This window comes from Pelodiscus sinensis, chromosome 15 (assembly GCF_052426305.1).
Source record: "Pelodiscus sinensis isolate ZL-2025 chromosome 15, ASM5242630v1, whole genome shotgun sequence".
In the NCBI taxonomy this organism is placed as follows: domain Eukaryota; kingdom Metazoa; phylum Chordata; order Testudines; family Trionychidae; genus Pelodiscus; species Pelodiscus sinensis.
The window spans coordinates 3,953,134-3,968,162 of NC_143066.1; the positions used below are offsets into that span (position 1 = coordinate 3,953,134).

General features: G+C 51.4%; 1 protein-coding gene across 1 annotated transcript in view; it reads right to left on the reverse strand.

The window, feature by feature from the left end:
• The window catches only part of RAB40C (RAB40C, member RAS oncogene family), a 49,734-nt gene extending 36,622 nt beyond the window's left edge, over positions 1-13,112 (reverse strand). The window contains exons 1-2 of the mRNA XM_075899040.2: positions 12,966-13,112; positions 12,080-12,441 (exon numbers count right to left, since the gene is read on the reverse strand). Coding sequence (XP_075755155.1) covers positions 12,080-12,233 — 154 coding nt within the window. The 5' untranslated portion in view covers positions 12,234-12,441; positions 12,966-13,112. The remainder of the gene's footprint in view (positions 1-12,079; positions 12,442-12,965) is intronic.
• Between the last annotated feature and the right edge of the window lie 1,917 nt (positions 13,113-15,029).

Genomic DNA, 15,029 nt, shown 5'->3' on the forward strand with positions numbered 1-15,029 from the left:
AGCAGTAGGATCAGGACTGGAAACTATTTACTAATATGTCACCCCAACGGAAAGAGTTCACGAAGCCTGTTTAATTTGACAGCACCAAGGAAAGGTCTCAGTCTACACCAAGCACTCTGGAAGAACCACAGGGGCTATAGAAATTATGCCCCCTCAGTGCGGCATGTTGGATTCTGTCTCTTGCCTGGTGTATTTTGCAGACATTTGGTCTAAATCCTGTGGCACTTCCTGCCTACCAGAGTAACATCAAATGCAAGATCAGTTCTTGCTGCAGATCATGATGGGTTGCAGCTGCAAGGAGCAGGGTCTTAATTCTTCATTCTTAAGTTCTTTGTTACTATGTGTGGCCCTGAGGGGAGACAACTTCCTCCTTTGAGTCTACGAATTGATCGCTAGAAGTGGTCGAGCAGCATTCATGTGTTTGGGAAGCCTCATATCAGCTGCCTCCATCTAAACGGTAAGGAGCTTAGATAGCACTGCAGAAAATGGGCTTGGGTCCAGAAAACTGGGGTCCCCTGAACAAACTGCCATCAGAAGATCCCAGAAACGAGGGATAACTTGTTGACTTGGAGTTATTATAGTTATGAAAGATTTTAAACAACAAACAACAACAACAACAACAACATCTCTGAACTCTCTTCCTCTCTGTATCCAACATCTTACACTTAAAATGCAAACATTGGGGCCAGTGTCTTTGTTCAAGCACAATGCGGTTGTGGCTCAGGGTGGGGGTTCCCAGGTACTACACAACACAAGTGAGCGCTGAATTGCAAATTGCATTTTGTACATGGACAGCAGCAGAATGCATGTTCTGATCCCTGTCAAGAGTCCAGGTTTGTAGGCTACTTCATTCTTCAGCTTCTCTCTCTACAATAAAATTCAAGCAGCTAGCTACAGTTTCCATTCACAGTAGAACTTTGTTCTAGGCCTCATTTGAGGATGGCAACTGCATCTGAAAATTATGTTCCGAGCCAAAGCCAATCTGTTCCTAAAGCTCCAAACAATTTCACTGAACATGCAGGAAGCCGGAGAAACAGTCACAACAGTAGAAAATTGGGAATGTTAAACGGATTTGGTCTTTAACAGAAAAATTGAGACTGATTTTATGCGCCGAAGCAACAAAGACAAAAGTTTCTTCGCAATTTACCACTCAGCCATAAAACGATGCACCTGCCACTTGGTAACAGAGACTATGAGGGAAATCAGAGGCCATTGCAACAGCCTGCATTGTTAGATTATAAAACAGATGCAATGAAAGATCTGTTCAGACACAAATATTCAGAGTGGTCAAAATAATTTCTGGAGAACACAAAGAGTGTGTTTGGGGAAAGCTATGTTCCAAGGCCTGGTGTTAGAGAGAAATGTCTGTGTTTTTTGAAACAGAGAAACACCCTTATTGCTGGCCAGCATGCAGTACTTTGGAGGTACAGAGTGCAGGCACCATTCAGAATTCAGAGAGGTTTGTTTCAAAACCCGTGTGTGGCATCAATACCTAGCTTAGGCAACATAGCTCACGCATGTGTCCTAGAGTACAAACAGAGCAGCTAGCCAACACCAGAACGCTGCAGTGTCCTAGATGGACGTGAACAGAGTTTCTAATACAGCCGGTCCCCAAGTTACGAACGCATCGATTTACGACTGTTGGTATTTACGACCAACCTCCTATATAGCCGGAACCCGAGTTACGAATGAAATCCACACTTACGAACAGCGCGGCCATACGTCAGTGAAGTCACTAACGACTCCACGTACGCACAATTCTCACAGGCACTACTCTCAGAGCAAGGATGTGAATGGTTAACCAGTAAGTAACACCCTACAAGGGTAATGCTCACCGGTTCCAGTTAACCGCAGGGGCTGGAGCAGCTGCCTGGCCAGAGGAACCCGCCTGGCCCCCCACCCCAAAACGCAGGTTACACACTGGCTCCCTGGGAGTGGGGCTGGCAGGGTGCAAAGCATCCCCAGGACGCTCTTGGCAGCTCCACTCCTGGGGAAGAGGTTTTGATGCGACAGGGAGCGGAGCCAGCAGCCCCTGCCAACCCTTCACTGCGGGCTCTGCAGTATATAGCTTAGCTGAATACTGCAGAGCCCTTCGCATGTGTAACCGATGAGGTTTTCAGCACTTACACAGTTACCTATTTACCTAAGAACGGCCAGGCTGGGTCAGACCAAAGGCCCATCTAGCCCAGTGACCTGTCTGCCGACAGTGGCCAATGCCAGATGCCCCAGAGGGAGGTATCACAACAGGGAATCCTCACGTGATCCCTCCCCTGTCCCCCGCCTCCAGAGAAACAGAGGCTAGTGACACCATTCCTACCCATCCTGGCTAATAGCCATTGTTGGACCTAACCTCCATGAATCTAGCTAGCTCTTTTTTTTTGAACCCTGTTAAAGTCCTGGCCTTCACCGCATCCTCTGGCAAGGAGTTCCACAAGTTGACTATGCTGAGTGAAGAAAAATTTCCTTTTGTTTGTTTTAAACCTGCTGCCTATTAATTTCATTTGGTGACCACTATTTAACTGACTTTTTACATCCCTATCACAAAGCCAGCTGTTTAAAACAAATTCAGCATTTCTAAGCTGAGCCATTTGAAAAATCAGAGTCTAGTGTCACTACTTGAGTGCTTTCCTGGTGTTAACAGCCCAATGTTTGGACATCATCGCTCCAAAATGCTTCACCCAACTGGCCCCAAACGAAGCAAAAATGTTGCAGCATTGACTCCCATCTGGGGAATTTCAGGCAAAGTGGTTAGCTCTGGAAAAGTTAAGTGTGTCAAAAACAACAGGTTTACAATGGTCCAATCGTAAGTATGGAGAGACCAGGGTGTTCAGAATGAATTACAGGAGGAGGTCGGGACCCCTACTCTGGGCTACAGTTCTCCTTATAGCATCTTCAAGTGGCTCCCACCCTTGAAAACGGCTGTGACCTCTCGGCTTGGCTTATGCGATGGGTGTGAGTGCTGATGTGTCACACCTCAGCGTGCATTTCCAATTGCTGTCGTGGGTACAATCCCGCACCCAGCACTTCAAGGCATTTGACCCTCCCAGCATGTGGCTGCATGCTTGAAAATCCATCCTTCTCCCTGCACGAGGGGCTGCAACTGTTAGTAAAGTATGTGCCTTTTTACTCTCCTGCACGAATGCGGCTAGGTTCCAGCAATATTGCTTTAGGTCTGAGCAGCTTGGAAACCAAGTCTGGGCAAGCTACTCAGAGGCTATATAGCTAATTAGGACTCCCAATTAGCCAGCAGAGGCTATATAGCTAATTAGGACTCCCATGAGCCCTCCTCTGACGTACAGTCAGTGCACAGCTCTAGCTCAGTCTTTGGTGGAAAGTATCAGGTCTCTTTAAAGGATGCAGTAGTGCCAAGGGAGAGAGAGAATTAAGGGGCAGGCAGAGAGAAAGAGCCTTGGACTTACAATCACTGAACTACTTCCCTCGTTTGAGAAAACATTTGTTTGGCGATACGCCTGGATGGTGCCAGGGTTAAGGTTTCAAAGGACACTGTCCATTTTACAATCGTGCTATGGAGTTTTTAACCTAGCGTTAAAAGAACACCTAGGAGGCCAGAGGCTACGGCTTCACCGCCTTTCACAGGAAGATGTTAGCTATCGCACTGTAAAATCCTTGTGGGAACAAAGCTCTAGTTTTTACCACGATGAAGCTATTCAAGATCATCTGCATATGGCAGTGGGGAAGTCCTGACCTCACTCAGCTACATCATAGTAAAACCTACCTGCGCATTGTTTCCACTGGATTTTCCAGCAAGGTAACTAATAAACATTAGTTCTGTCAAAAAACCCAACCTTTGGGGCAGTGGAAACACAACCTAAGATGAAACAAACTGGAAAGCGAGGAAATCAAGTGCACTGCTGTGAAATAAGTCTTTGTAGTTAGTCAGTTTCCCCAAGCTCCTTGGGGTGCAGACTGCATGTGTCTGTTAGTAGGTTATCTACAACAAAAGGGGTCCTGATCCCAACTGGAGTCTCTGGACCCTTCTGTAAATCAAAACTTCATAGCTTTTCCTGTGTGTCCATCTTTCCAGCAGAAAGGGGAAAACAATCACTTTAAAACAGGGGTGGGAAACCTCAGGCCCAGATGCGGTCCCCGCCTTGCCTGGATCTGACCCTCGAGGCTCAGGGACTCCCCTGCAGCACTGGGGAGCCCGTGCTGGTGCTCCAGTCCCCTCTCCCCCGCAGTCTCCCATGGGGCTGGAGCATACAAAATCTAGTAGGCTGGGCCCCTCTATGCTCTGGTATGAGGGGAATGTGGGGAGTGCCTTTCTCCTCAGTTGGGGGCCACGTCAGTGGGTGGGTTATTTTGCTTCTCACTTGTGTGTGGCCTCCAATCGCTTTTTATGTGGATCAGCAGCCCCTGAGCCAAAAGAAGGTTCCCCAGCCCTGCTCTAAAAGAGAGTAAAGTGGGAATGTAAAACCACAAGTGCTGGCAGGTGATTTAAGGGCTAGTGTAGAACCTGGAACTATTTAACTCTTACACTGGACTCAGCTGAGGTCCCTTTAGGAACACACAGATATCTGAAGGGTTTAACCCAGTAACTAAGCATGACCCCAGACCTGCATTGCTGCCTTTCACTTACATACTGTCATTTGTTCAATGCACCTGTAACTCTTCTTCTAGTGTGCCTCCCTCTCTACACAGCCTAACAGCAACTACATTGTGTTAATCTTAAAACCCTATAGCAATAAATACCATGTCTTATGTTGAGATCTCCACATCACATTGTAGGGTAACAAATAATTTCCTGATACACCTTAATGGGAACATCAGCTCCCAACATTAACAACAAGGGTACACGTTTAATACCAAAATATGAGACATGGCAGTCGAGGCTGGTTTAGAAGGGTAAACAAGCAATGAGGTTTTTAGGAGTCCGGTATGTTTAACAGTCTCTTTTAATCGTTAACAGGGGAGGGAATGAGATTTGCAAAAAAGAAAAACTTCCCCCAGACAGGATTTTGCCCCCAACGCACATCACCAGACTTCAGGCGAGGGATGTAAAATCCCATGTTATCCCGTCTCTGTCAGTGCACAGAATATCTACAGGAAGTGGAAGGGACACCGTGCCAATGCTTTCCAACTCCAGACAGCTTCTTCCTACTCACCCAAAGCCTGAAATAGACTAGTGACGTAATGTTGCTGCTAAGGAAACAGGTAAGATGCAGAAAGTTTCTGGAGAAATATGTTTGGGAAGGCAGGGGAGGTAGGAGAGAGAGACTTATCAAGGGAAGGAAGGAAATGCAGACGAGAGCTGAGGGAAGCCTGGGAGCCAGACTTACTGCTCCCCCACAAAGGTACTTACAGCTTGCTGCGGGGCAGCTGCAAGTACAATCACAGATGTTACAGGAAGATGTCTTTCCCGTCCCTCCGTAAAGGGCAGAACTCGAGGAAAGTGTCAGGCAGTGCTCAGTAACCCTCACTGGGAGGCAGGACAAAGATCTGCCATGGCCAAATGCATGCAACTTCTGTCCTGAGCTTGCCGTCTTTCCACAAAGCAGCAGGCAATGCTGTGTTGTGACAGGGTTTAGCAGTTTGAAACAGGCTCTGCTTGCTTAACAAGGTGATCATAAGAGCAAGGCAGCAAAACAAGCACCATTTTTCTTCTAGTTATTAAATATACCCCTCTCACTTCAGCGTTACAAACTATAAATCCCTCATACGATGCAGGAGGCAGATAAAAGGAGGTGTGTTGTAAACAGCTGAGATCACTGGGTTAACAGTTTCCAGAGCATTTGAAGAGCTCTTCCCTTCTGCTCTGCATTATGCATCTGTTCCATAACTCTATAGCTTCCTTTCAACCAACCCCTTCGAAAGAGAGACCGCAGCCCAGCCAAAGATGCTGAGCACCCCAAAAAGCCCTCCCTGCGAGCTGAAGATATTCCGGATCATAGGTGTCCAGGGCCTGCCTGTACCCCAGTGGGAACAGGCCTGCCTGTACCCCAGGATGGAAGCCCCGCCTGGCTCACCTCAAACAGAAGAGAACACAAGGGAGAATCTGAGGAGCGTGTGCTCACAAAAAGAACTAAAAAAGGAGACAAAGGAAAACCAGAATTGCTGGCTGGAAGTTGTAGGGTTCAGTGCCTGTTGGATTAGATTAGAGCCATGTCCTCTTGCTGTAGTGGAGATAAACTCTCCCTGAGAGGGCCTGGACTGAGTGCTAGCAGGCAGAAGGGATTCCCGTAATAATCACTCTCCATGGGCACTATATTTCAAGTGATTACAAGGAGGAGATTTCTAGCAGCTTGGCCAATGCAGCCACACTGAAGAGTTCCCTGCCTATTAATTGTGCAACCACAGGGGGAACTTCATGGCATGGCTTCATTTGCAAGATTTTGTCCCAATCCATCCCTCACCAGAATGTGGAAACCTCAGCACGAAAGACTGTTCCCATGAACACAATTCATGCCAGAGAATGAAGTCATGTCTACTGATGTGCAGTGCCTGTTGGTGGTCAGCCCAAACGGATTTCTACAACCATCACGAAAATACTGTTCTGTCGAGATACCACAAAAGACACCCAACTGCACACAGCCGGGGGAAAGATGGAGAGGGAGCAGAGAACCCGTGTCAGGATAGCTGTTCCTTCCCCACCGCCCCTCGGGATCCCTGATGCATCACAGTGACCAACCTTGTGAAGAACGACCCTCGACTGCCCCTTTCCAAGACATTAGTAAACGCTGGGTGTAAGTCAGATGCTCCCTGTGCAGTGCAAAGGGGGAAGGTCAGACGGACTGCAAGGAAAGGAGACAGAGGCCTTCTCCTGAAGGACTTAGCAGTCCAGGCAGCAAACAGTGTCACGTCTGCTAGTATTTCTCAAGGCAAACAGTGGCAGGGCAGCGCTCCCAGTCACTGCAGGACTCTGCCCCCAGAAGACCCATTTGGGGGGGGGGAGGGGAAGGGGGAGAGGAAAGACATGCAACTGGAGGAGGCAGTTGCTGCCTCTGGCTTGTGGATGTCAGAAGCTCAGCAGGACGCTCCTCTGTTCTTCCCAAAGACAAGCTTTCCCTCCTCTCCACGCCGGCCTGCACCAACTGCCACAAGGACGAGTCTTTTCGCGAGGGGCCTACGAGGTAACTTGCAGACTGCTGCACAGACCATGGAAACACGCAGCAAACGCGCCGAGCGATGGCAAAGGTGGAAAGACCCCGGGGTACGCAAGGGCAGGCGGTGTTTGATTAGGGATTGCGGGGACATTTCAAAGGTGGGTTGGAAGCAGAGGGTGGAAGCCCATGAGCCTTAGTCAAGAGGGCAGTTCCAAGAGCGGGAACTCCATGGAGGTAGACCGGAGCATGTGATAAAGGGAGCGTTTGGTCAGAAGAGACGATCTGCTCTAGAAACAACCAAAATGGATTATTGCCAATGAAATGAGGAGACTCTCTTGGAAGAGTGAATGGGGAGAAGGTGTCAGTAAGGATTGGGGGAACCCAGCGTATCCTAGTGAAATGCTCTGCACATTCATTTATTCTTTATTGCGCTGCTCCTTGCCTGCCCTCTCACCCCGAGCAAGGACAGTCGAGTAACACTGACCTACATCTTGCACCTAGGCCAGCTTGTGCTGAGGCCGATCAGTTCAGTAACTGCCAGTCCACAATCCTGCTTCGCTTTGTTCCTCGGCTCTGGCCAGGTGTACATGCCCTTGTCTGCAAGGATGAGCAGATTCTACATAGGATGCACCACTAGGAGTGGAAACAGCAGCACAGGGTGAAAAGAGGGAAACTCACATTTCAAATCCCTTTGACTCATGTAGCTGAGTTTTTCTAGAAAATTACCGAAACGGGAAGCCTGCACAGAGAAACGCGGCATCAGAAACAGCCCCAGCCCCCCCCCCCCCCCCCGCGCGGGGCAAGGACATCTCATTTACATGATTACACCTCATAAGCGTTTGAGCAGTCGGCTAGACTGTGGAAGATCAGAATCTGACCTAAGGTTATTTGGGTCTCCCCCTCCCCCCTCCCACAGCACCTTGGGCGGTTCTATAACTCAGACCCTGCTGGGGAGCTCACTCCCGCACTCCTCTGAATGAACGCAATTCTGGGTGGGGCTTTGGGGCGCACGTGGAAACGCTGCTCCTCTCGGTACTGCAGCCCAACTCAGGGCTACTCTGTCTAGCAGACTCTGCTCTCCTGAAACCTGCTCAACCTCCTGGGCTGTGCCCTGACGTGGTAGGAAAGGAAAGCTCCGGTCCACACCCTGTGCTTAGGGAAGGGTAGGTCAGGGAGGGAGAACGTGCGGTTCCTAGGGGGCTAGCAGCGGGCGGGGAGGGGGACCTTTGATGGGATGCGCACAGCCACCAAGGAAGCGGGCTACCAGCAGGTCCTCGCCAGCGCTGAGACACAGCCTGTGTCTGGGGGATGCTGCTCCCCGGGCAGCACTGCCGCTTGCACCCGCTGCCCAGCGCGCCAGAGAGACGTTCACAAGACTCATCGGGCTGTGCCGCAGCACAGCGCAGAGCAGGTCGCAGCCGAAGGAACAGGCTGGACCAGATCTGGGAAGTGCAGGCACGGGAGCGGCATGGCTGGCAGGGCGAGGGCTGAGCGGTGACACAGCACTGTCTGAATGACAGGCCTTCCTGCCGGGGGAAGATGCTTGTTCATCTGAGCAGATGCCTCTCACACCCTGGCTGGAGGCTGTGCACCTCCTGCAGCCACTTGCCCAGATGCTGGAGAGCTCTCAATAGCCAAGGGATGCAACTGGGGCATTTCCCAGAGCAGCCTCTAGGGGGCAGCTGTGTCACCGCACACGAACACACGCAGGGTGGAGGTGGGGGGGCCTCTTCTAGGCACTGGAAACAAGAAACAGTCAATCAGAATCCAGCTTGTCACATGTGATAAGAGGTTCCCAGCCACAGAGCTTTAGCCGGCAGTGAGCTTTGGACTCTGCTTGCAGGGACCAGGAAAGGCTGAGAAGGCCTTACGCTAGCCGTGCTTTCAGGAAAGAGGCATTCGACATCTCAAAGGCCCACTGAGCAGCTGCGTATAAGCAGGAATTGCAGCTGCTGAGGCTCTCAGCCACTGTTATGGACTGCATAGTCCACTGCAACGAAAGCAGACCCACTGCTCACCTGGGCCCTGTCTCAAGTCACACCTAGAGGCTGCCAAGAACTCTCTTGGGGCACGCCTTTGCTAAATCAGATCAGGTAAGGACAAATAGAAGGGTAAGCCAAAGCTCAGCTGCACAGAAAGCTCTGGCCCTTGGCAGTGATCCCTCTCATTTTTCCATCTGTGTGTGGAATAAGTTTTGTTATGTGCACTGAGGCATGTGTGGGTGTGCATCACCAATAGAAACATGCTGCTGTCTGTGGGCACTGTGCTAGTTAGCTGGGCAGCATTTGACTCTCTCCTGGGGTGACTCTCAATATCTGCATGTCCACCTTCCCCCACCTACTCTCCAAAGTTTCCCCAGCCCACCTTAGAGCCCTGCACACAGCAGCCATCCTTGGCAAAGGATGTGGAATTCCCTTCACAACTCCCCATTGTTGCTTGTTTGGGGCCAGCAGTTACCCTGGAGGCCACCCCCCAGGTTCAGTACATGGGCCCAGCCATCTTACCCCAGGACCCAGCATGGCGAGGGGAAATCACGCTTGAGAAATGAGCTGCTGCACTAACCACAAGGCCAGCTCAAAGCATATTCCCTTTTCTCACCCATGGTAAGCTCTGTTTCCTGGACAATTAACGTGAGAAACGATGGTACAACGTGAACATCTGTTTGCAGGGAAAAAGAGGATGTGTACAGAAGTCTGTAGGCTTTGCACAAGAGCCCCTGGGACGGGGTTTGGACAGCATGAGAAACGTGCCCCAAGCTTATGACAGACAAAACTGGATGGTGAGAGAGGCTGGTAAGGGAAGCGGCAGCCTTTCACCTACAGATCACTGGTTTAATCTTGACCAGTACTGACCAAACTGGCTTGCTCTTCAAGGGGTATGTTTGGAGCAATAAGTGACCTCAGGCCAGTTCTTAGTGGACAAGCACTACCACCACAAACATGTAAAATTAATACCTTAGCTGACATTTCAGCCAAGAGGCCAAGCCCTGAACGCACATGGCTGCTTAACTTTCTTTACAGCTAAGATGGTCCCTGCCTCACCACAGTTGTGGCATGTTGGCAGGGTTTTGTGGGTGCACTCTAGCTCTTCCAGAGCCAGGGAAAGCCGATAGCCAGGACTGCCAAGCTTTTCCATCGGTGTTAAATTCACTCACATTGCAAACCTGTCCCACCCCATTATACAATTTAGCAAGATGAGCCAATAAGTAGTGGAAATATGAAAAAAATGCATTAGCATTGAGCAAGATTCAAAACAGAGCAGTCACATTAGCTACATAAAAAAAGGGCGCAAGCACCCACGGAGCGCAGCAAGGAGAACTGTTAAAGCTACCAGAACTCTTTTGAGTTTTGAGCTGTGGAATTTTCTGGGGTTCACTGTTTGGATGCAGGAGGCCTAGCCCCTAGTGAACCATTCCTAACATACTGATTCCTTTCATAGAGCTACTGTCATGGTTAGGATGTAAAAATCAAGCCAAGTTATTGAGTCACTAGTTCTTTCCCTGCATTACTGGCTTCCAACTGATCTGACCTTCCTTATTAAATAAAAGGTTTTAATTATATTTTTCAGAACCTAGACACACCTACTGAAATGATATCAACAATAAGTCCTGCTGCATGCTTCATTTCTTTCTTGTCAGCCAAGACTGGGCGCAAAGTACACAGTTCTCAATAACACAGCTCTCACATAAAGCTGGGTGCTGAGCCCTTTTTGCAGGTACCCAGTACCTCCCAAGAGCAGGCCCTTAACATATGAATGCTAGCACGCACATCAAGCCTTGTCTCAAGCCCCTTAAACTGCCACTATGCGTCCAGATCTCACAGCTACGCTGCCCTCTCCAAGTCATCTTCCGCAGTTATTGCATGGACTCTGCCGCATCTCCAATAAAGACTATGCCTGCTGAGAATTCAGCACTGTCAGGAGTTGAGCTGGACGGATCCTCCCAACTCTGAATTCAATCTCTCCCCCCCCCAAAGGTTAACAAGCGCCTGACTCTCTCAGACTCCTGCCTGTAGATTAAACTGCAAGGGCCGAGTGCTACAGCCGCCAGACCCATCCTGGTGAAAATGCAATGTTCCAGGAGCTGAATTAGATGGCGTCTGTCAAGCCCTTAGGCCACATTTTGCATTGAAGATGGTGCGAACCATGACAGATTGCAAGCCACCACGGGGCCTGCACCCTGCAAGGCAATGTTACGTTTTAACTTCTGAGGGGATGCAGGAGAGAGAGCAGCACCATTCCTTGGCTCTTAATTATAGTCTTGTGACATAGTTAATGGGCTGTCAGGGATTCCATTATAAACCTTGATTTTGCTGGAGGTAGACAGATTAAGTTTAGGCTCTCTAGTACCCAAAATAGCTACTCACCAGAAGCTTTAAGTATAAGCTAGTCTCACTAGTACAGAAAGAACAATGTCTGAGTCCCCTTTGAGTATAGTTCAGTGCCCGTACCCACCTTCCAACAACCCTCCAAAATAAACAGTTGGCTTTTTCCTTAAGAGACAATGTATAAGAAGAGCCGTGCTTGCGAGCAGCTCTTCACCATGGCCTTGCCCAGCTAATGAGTGTGTCAGGTAACAGAAGCATGCACTGTGTCTCATAATGGAGAAATGATTAGGTAACCATGAGGCAGATTCTTATGATTAAGGAACAAAGTCACGGTGCCTTTGCATCAGTCCCAGTGTCCCCTTAAGCCAGGGGTTCTCAAACTTTGTGATACAGCAACCCCCCTCTAAGTTGCTGCAACCCCTTGGGGGGTCAGGACCCACAGTCTGAGAAACACAGCTTTAAGCTGAACTGATAAACCACCAAGCTCAACTGGAGCAAAGCACAATGAAAAACTTGGGACATCGGCCATTGAGCATCATGTCCCTGTACAATTCCTTTCCTCACTAAAGTCACCCTATTTTTAAGAAAAACCAGGGCTGCAGCTCAGCAACAAATATAAACAGCTTCTTTATCATTATGGCTGCAGTTTTCCTGGGTAGAGCATTCTCCCACGACCCATTCCAAAATCCTCACCATTGCTGTAGGCGTAAGGGGATTCGGATGCTCCGTCTTGAAGGCTCTCCAGGATTTCTCCTTTTCCAACATCACTGTCTCCTACCAACAGGAACTTGAGCAGATAATCATAGCTCTTCACAGGGCTTCCCTGGGTTCCCATTCTGCCTCTCATTAGTGAAGAGGCGCAATCCGCATACTAAACATGTAGCCAGACTGAAAGGATCACTAACGCCAGCTTCCTTGCTTTTAGAGAGGCTCTTACCAGCAGAGTTTTTGTCCCCCCTTCTAAGGGGGGCAGGGAGGGTAAGGAAGAATGAGTCAACCTCAGAATGAGCCTTCCATCCTTTCCACCTTATACCTGCTCTTCGGATACTGGCAGCCTGGAAGAAAAGAGGAGGAGGATCCTTGTTTCTTCGCTCGCACTTCGCGCTTTTCCAATATCCAGACATAAATTATGGTTCAATTCTCAGAGCCCCGCACTGCTAAGGGAGAATGCCAGCGGCGCGCGGACCCGGGGCAGGGCTCTACCTGCTGCGAAGGGACAGACCCGCCAACAGGCCTGCGGGCCCCGGGGAGCAGGGACCGAGCCGCTCCCGGCCCCGGGCCGCGCTGCGCCCAGGCGGTGGCCCCCACGCAGCAGGGAGTCGCGCCGGTCGGGTGCCCGTGGCCGGGCCAGTGGAGCGGCCCCTCCCCCCCGGAAGGGGCCCCCGCGGGCCCGGCTCGGGGGGGGGGGGGGGCGAGAGCCAGGCCGGCCGTGCGCGTGCGGGCCCCGCCCCCCAGGGACCCCCCGACAGGCGCCGGCCCCGCCGAGAAGGGGCGCCCGGGAGGGGGAGGGGCAGGGGGCTGCGGGCGGGGGCAGGGAGGAGCGGGGGGTGTCCGGGGGGGGGAGGGGGCCGGGACTCACCGTGCGGCGCGGCCGGGCCGGGCAGGCGGCTGCAGGCTCCGACCCAGGCTCCGCCAGCTCCGCCTCAGCCGCGCCCGCCCCCCCGCCGCTCGCCCATTGGCCGGCGGCCCCGCCAATCCGCCGCACGCCCGCCCCTCGCCGCGCCGGCCCGCCCCCGCCCGGCGGCAGCCTCGCGGGGGAGCCAGCTCATTGGCGGGCAAGGCAGCCCATCACGGGCTGAGGGCAGGACTACAGACCCCAGCGTGCCACGCGCCACGGCTGAGCGGAGCATGCTGGGAGTTGTAGGCTCAGCGGTGGGCCCCGGGCAGGGCTCTGTGCAGGGGCGCGGGCGCCCTCCAGCCGGGCCAGGCGAGGGGAGCGGCAGCGGCCCGGACACGGCAAACGTCCCGGGCCAAGCCTGGGCCGGGCTCGGCGTCCAGCCCGGGGACCCGGCGGGGGCCCCAGCCCCGCCCCCCCATGTCCCCCTCGCTGACTGCGCGCGGAGCCGGCCGGGTGGCAGCTGCTGGTCCCCAGCCCTGGTCGCAGCACCACGGTGCAGATGCGGTGGCTGGCAGGGGAAGGGCACAGGCATGGAAATGGCTCCACACTGAAAGCCGCAGCCTCACTCCTGCCTGCGATGCACTTACCCCTCGTGCGGAGTTTTATTGCATGACGGGTTCATTACTCCCGGGGCAGAGGAATGCAGCCAGTGCCTGCGGGCTGTGGGGCGCAGCGTGCGTACAGCGGCGGAACCACTGGTAGCAAGTATCAACGCACAGTATTGCCAACGTACTCGATTGGCTAGTGATTATATGAGACTATTTGTATTTAAAAAAATAAGTTTCTAACCCTGCTGATTGCAGAGAAAAGCTTGAAAATGTGACCCGAATCTATCCTAAATTCAAGGGGTAAATAAAAATGATCACATATTTGTTTTTTCAAATGTCTTGTGATTTTTAAGATAATTTCATGATTTTCTGTGGCCTGACTCGTGAATTTTGAGTACTTGTGGATGGCAGTATTGGACAAAAAAGGTGCATGTCTCCAGGACAGAGAAATTACAGAATGACAGTAAGAAATCACAATCACGTAAATAAGGCGAGCATGGAAAGATACAGATGTAGTTATTTAAATACCAAGTATTGTAATGGATCAAAGGTCACTGCTCTCCTTAATGGAACTGCTGTATTTGTGACAGGATTCCTTCAGTGGGAAAGGCACTAGCTGCCTGTCAGTCCTATTCCAGTCAATTCCAAACACCATTTCAGTGCACAAGCAGGATCCAAGTCCCAAAGAGTTTACAGGCTAAAAACTCAGACCTTCTCTACTGTGGAAGGGGGGCAGGGAGCACTTTATCTGCAAAGGGGACAAGGACAGACTAGGCTAATTAGCACAGCTCGTAGCTGGACTTCATTCTCCTCTCTCCGGTGACGCTGTCAGGAACTTGTCCCCTGTGTGGTAAGCGCATGAGCAGCATGGCTCTGCTGTTCCAATAGCTAACAGGGCAGGCATTCCAACCACCATCCTTACGCTTCAGAGTTAACAGTCAAGTGAGATGAACAGGGCAGCTCCTGTATGGTTGTTTCCAGCTCTTTGCAGAGGTTGCTGCACTCAGTTCACATGTCACAGGTTTTGTTTGCGGGAGCTTTCATTTGATAGGCTTCAGTCCTGGAGATAGAGTCGGCAGCGATGCTGGAGTCTGTGGCTACAGAGCTGGAGGATTCCTGGGGCCTGGGTTACACGGAAGGTTTAAGCGCAGCATCATCCTGGACAAACAGAAGCCCCTCCATGCCCCAGCTGGAAATGGAATATTTCCTCCCTTGTTTAAGAGCCCCGTTAAGTGCCACAGCCAGCCTGGACCTCTGCCTCTCCCTGGCAGAGCTAATTTGCACTTCAATGCCCAGAAGCGCCTCTGGCTTCCAGCTAGTTCCCAGCCGGTTGTCCGGGCACAGAAAGTGCCTGGCGTCCCTCACTTCCGAACTGTGCTCCGTGTGCTTTTGTGATGGGGGGGAGTGACAGCTAGCCCTAGGGCTGCCAGGCTTCCCAGCGCTGGGTGGCCCATGGGGAAGGGAGGGGGAGAGGGGT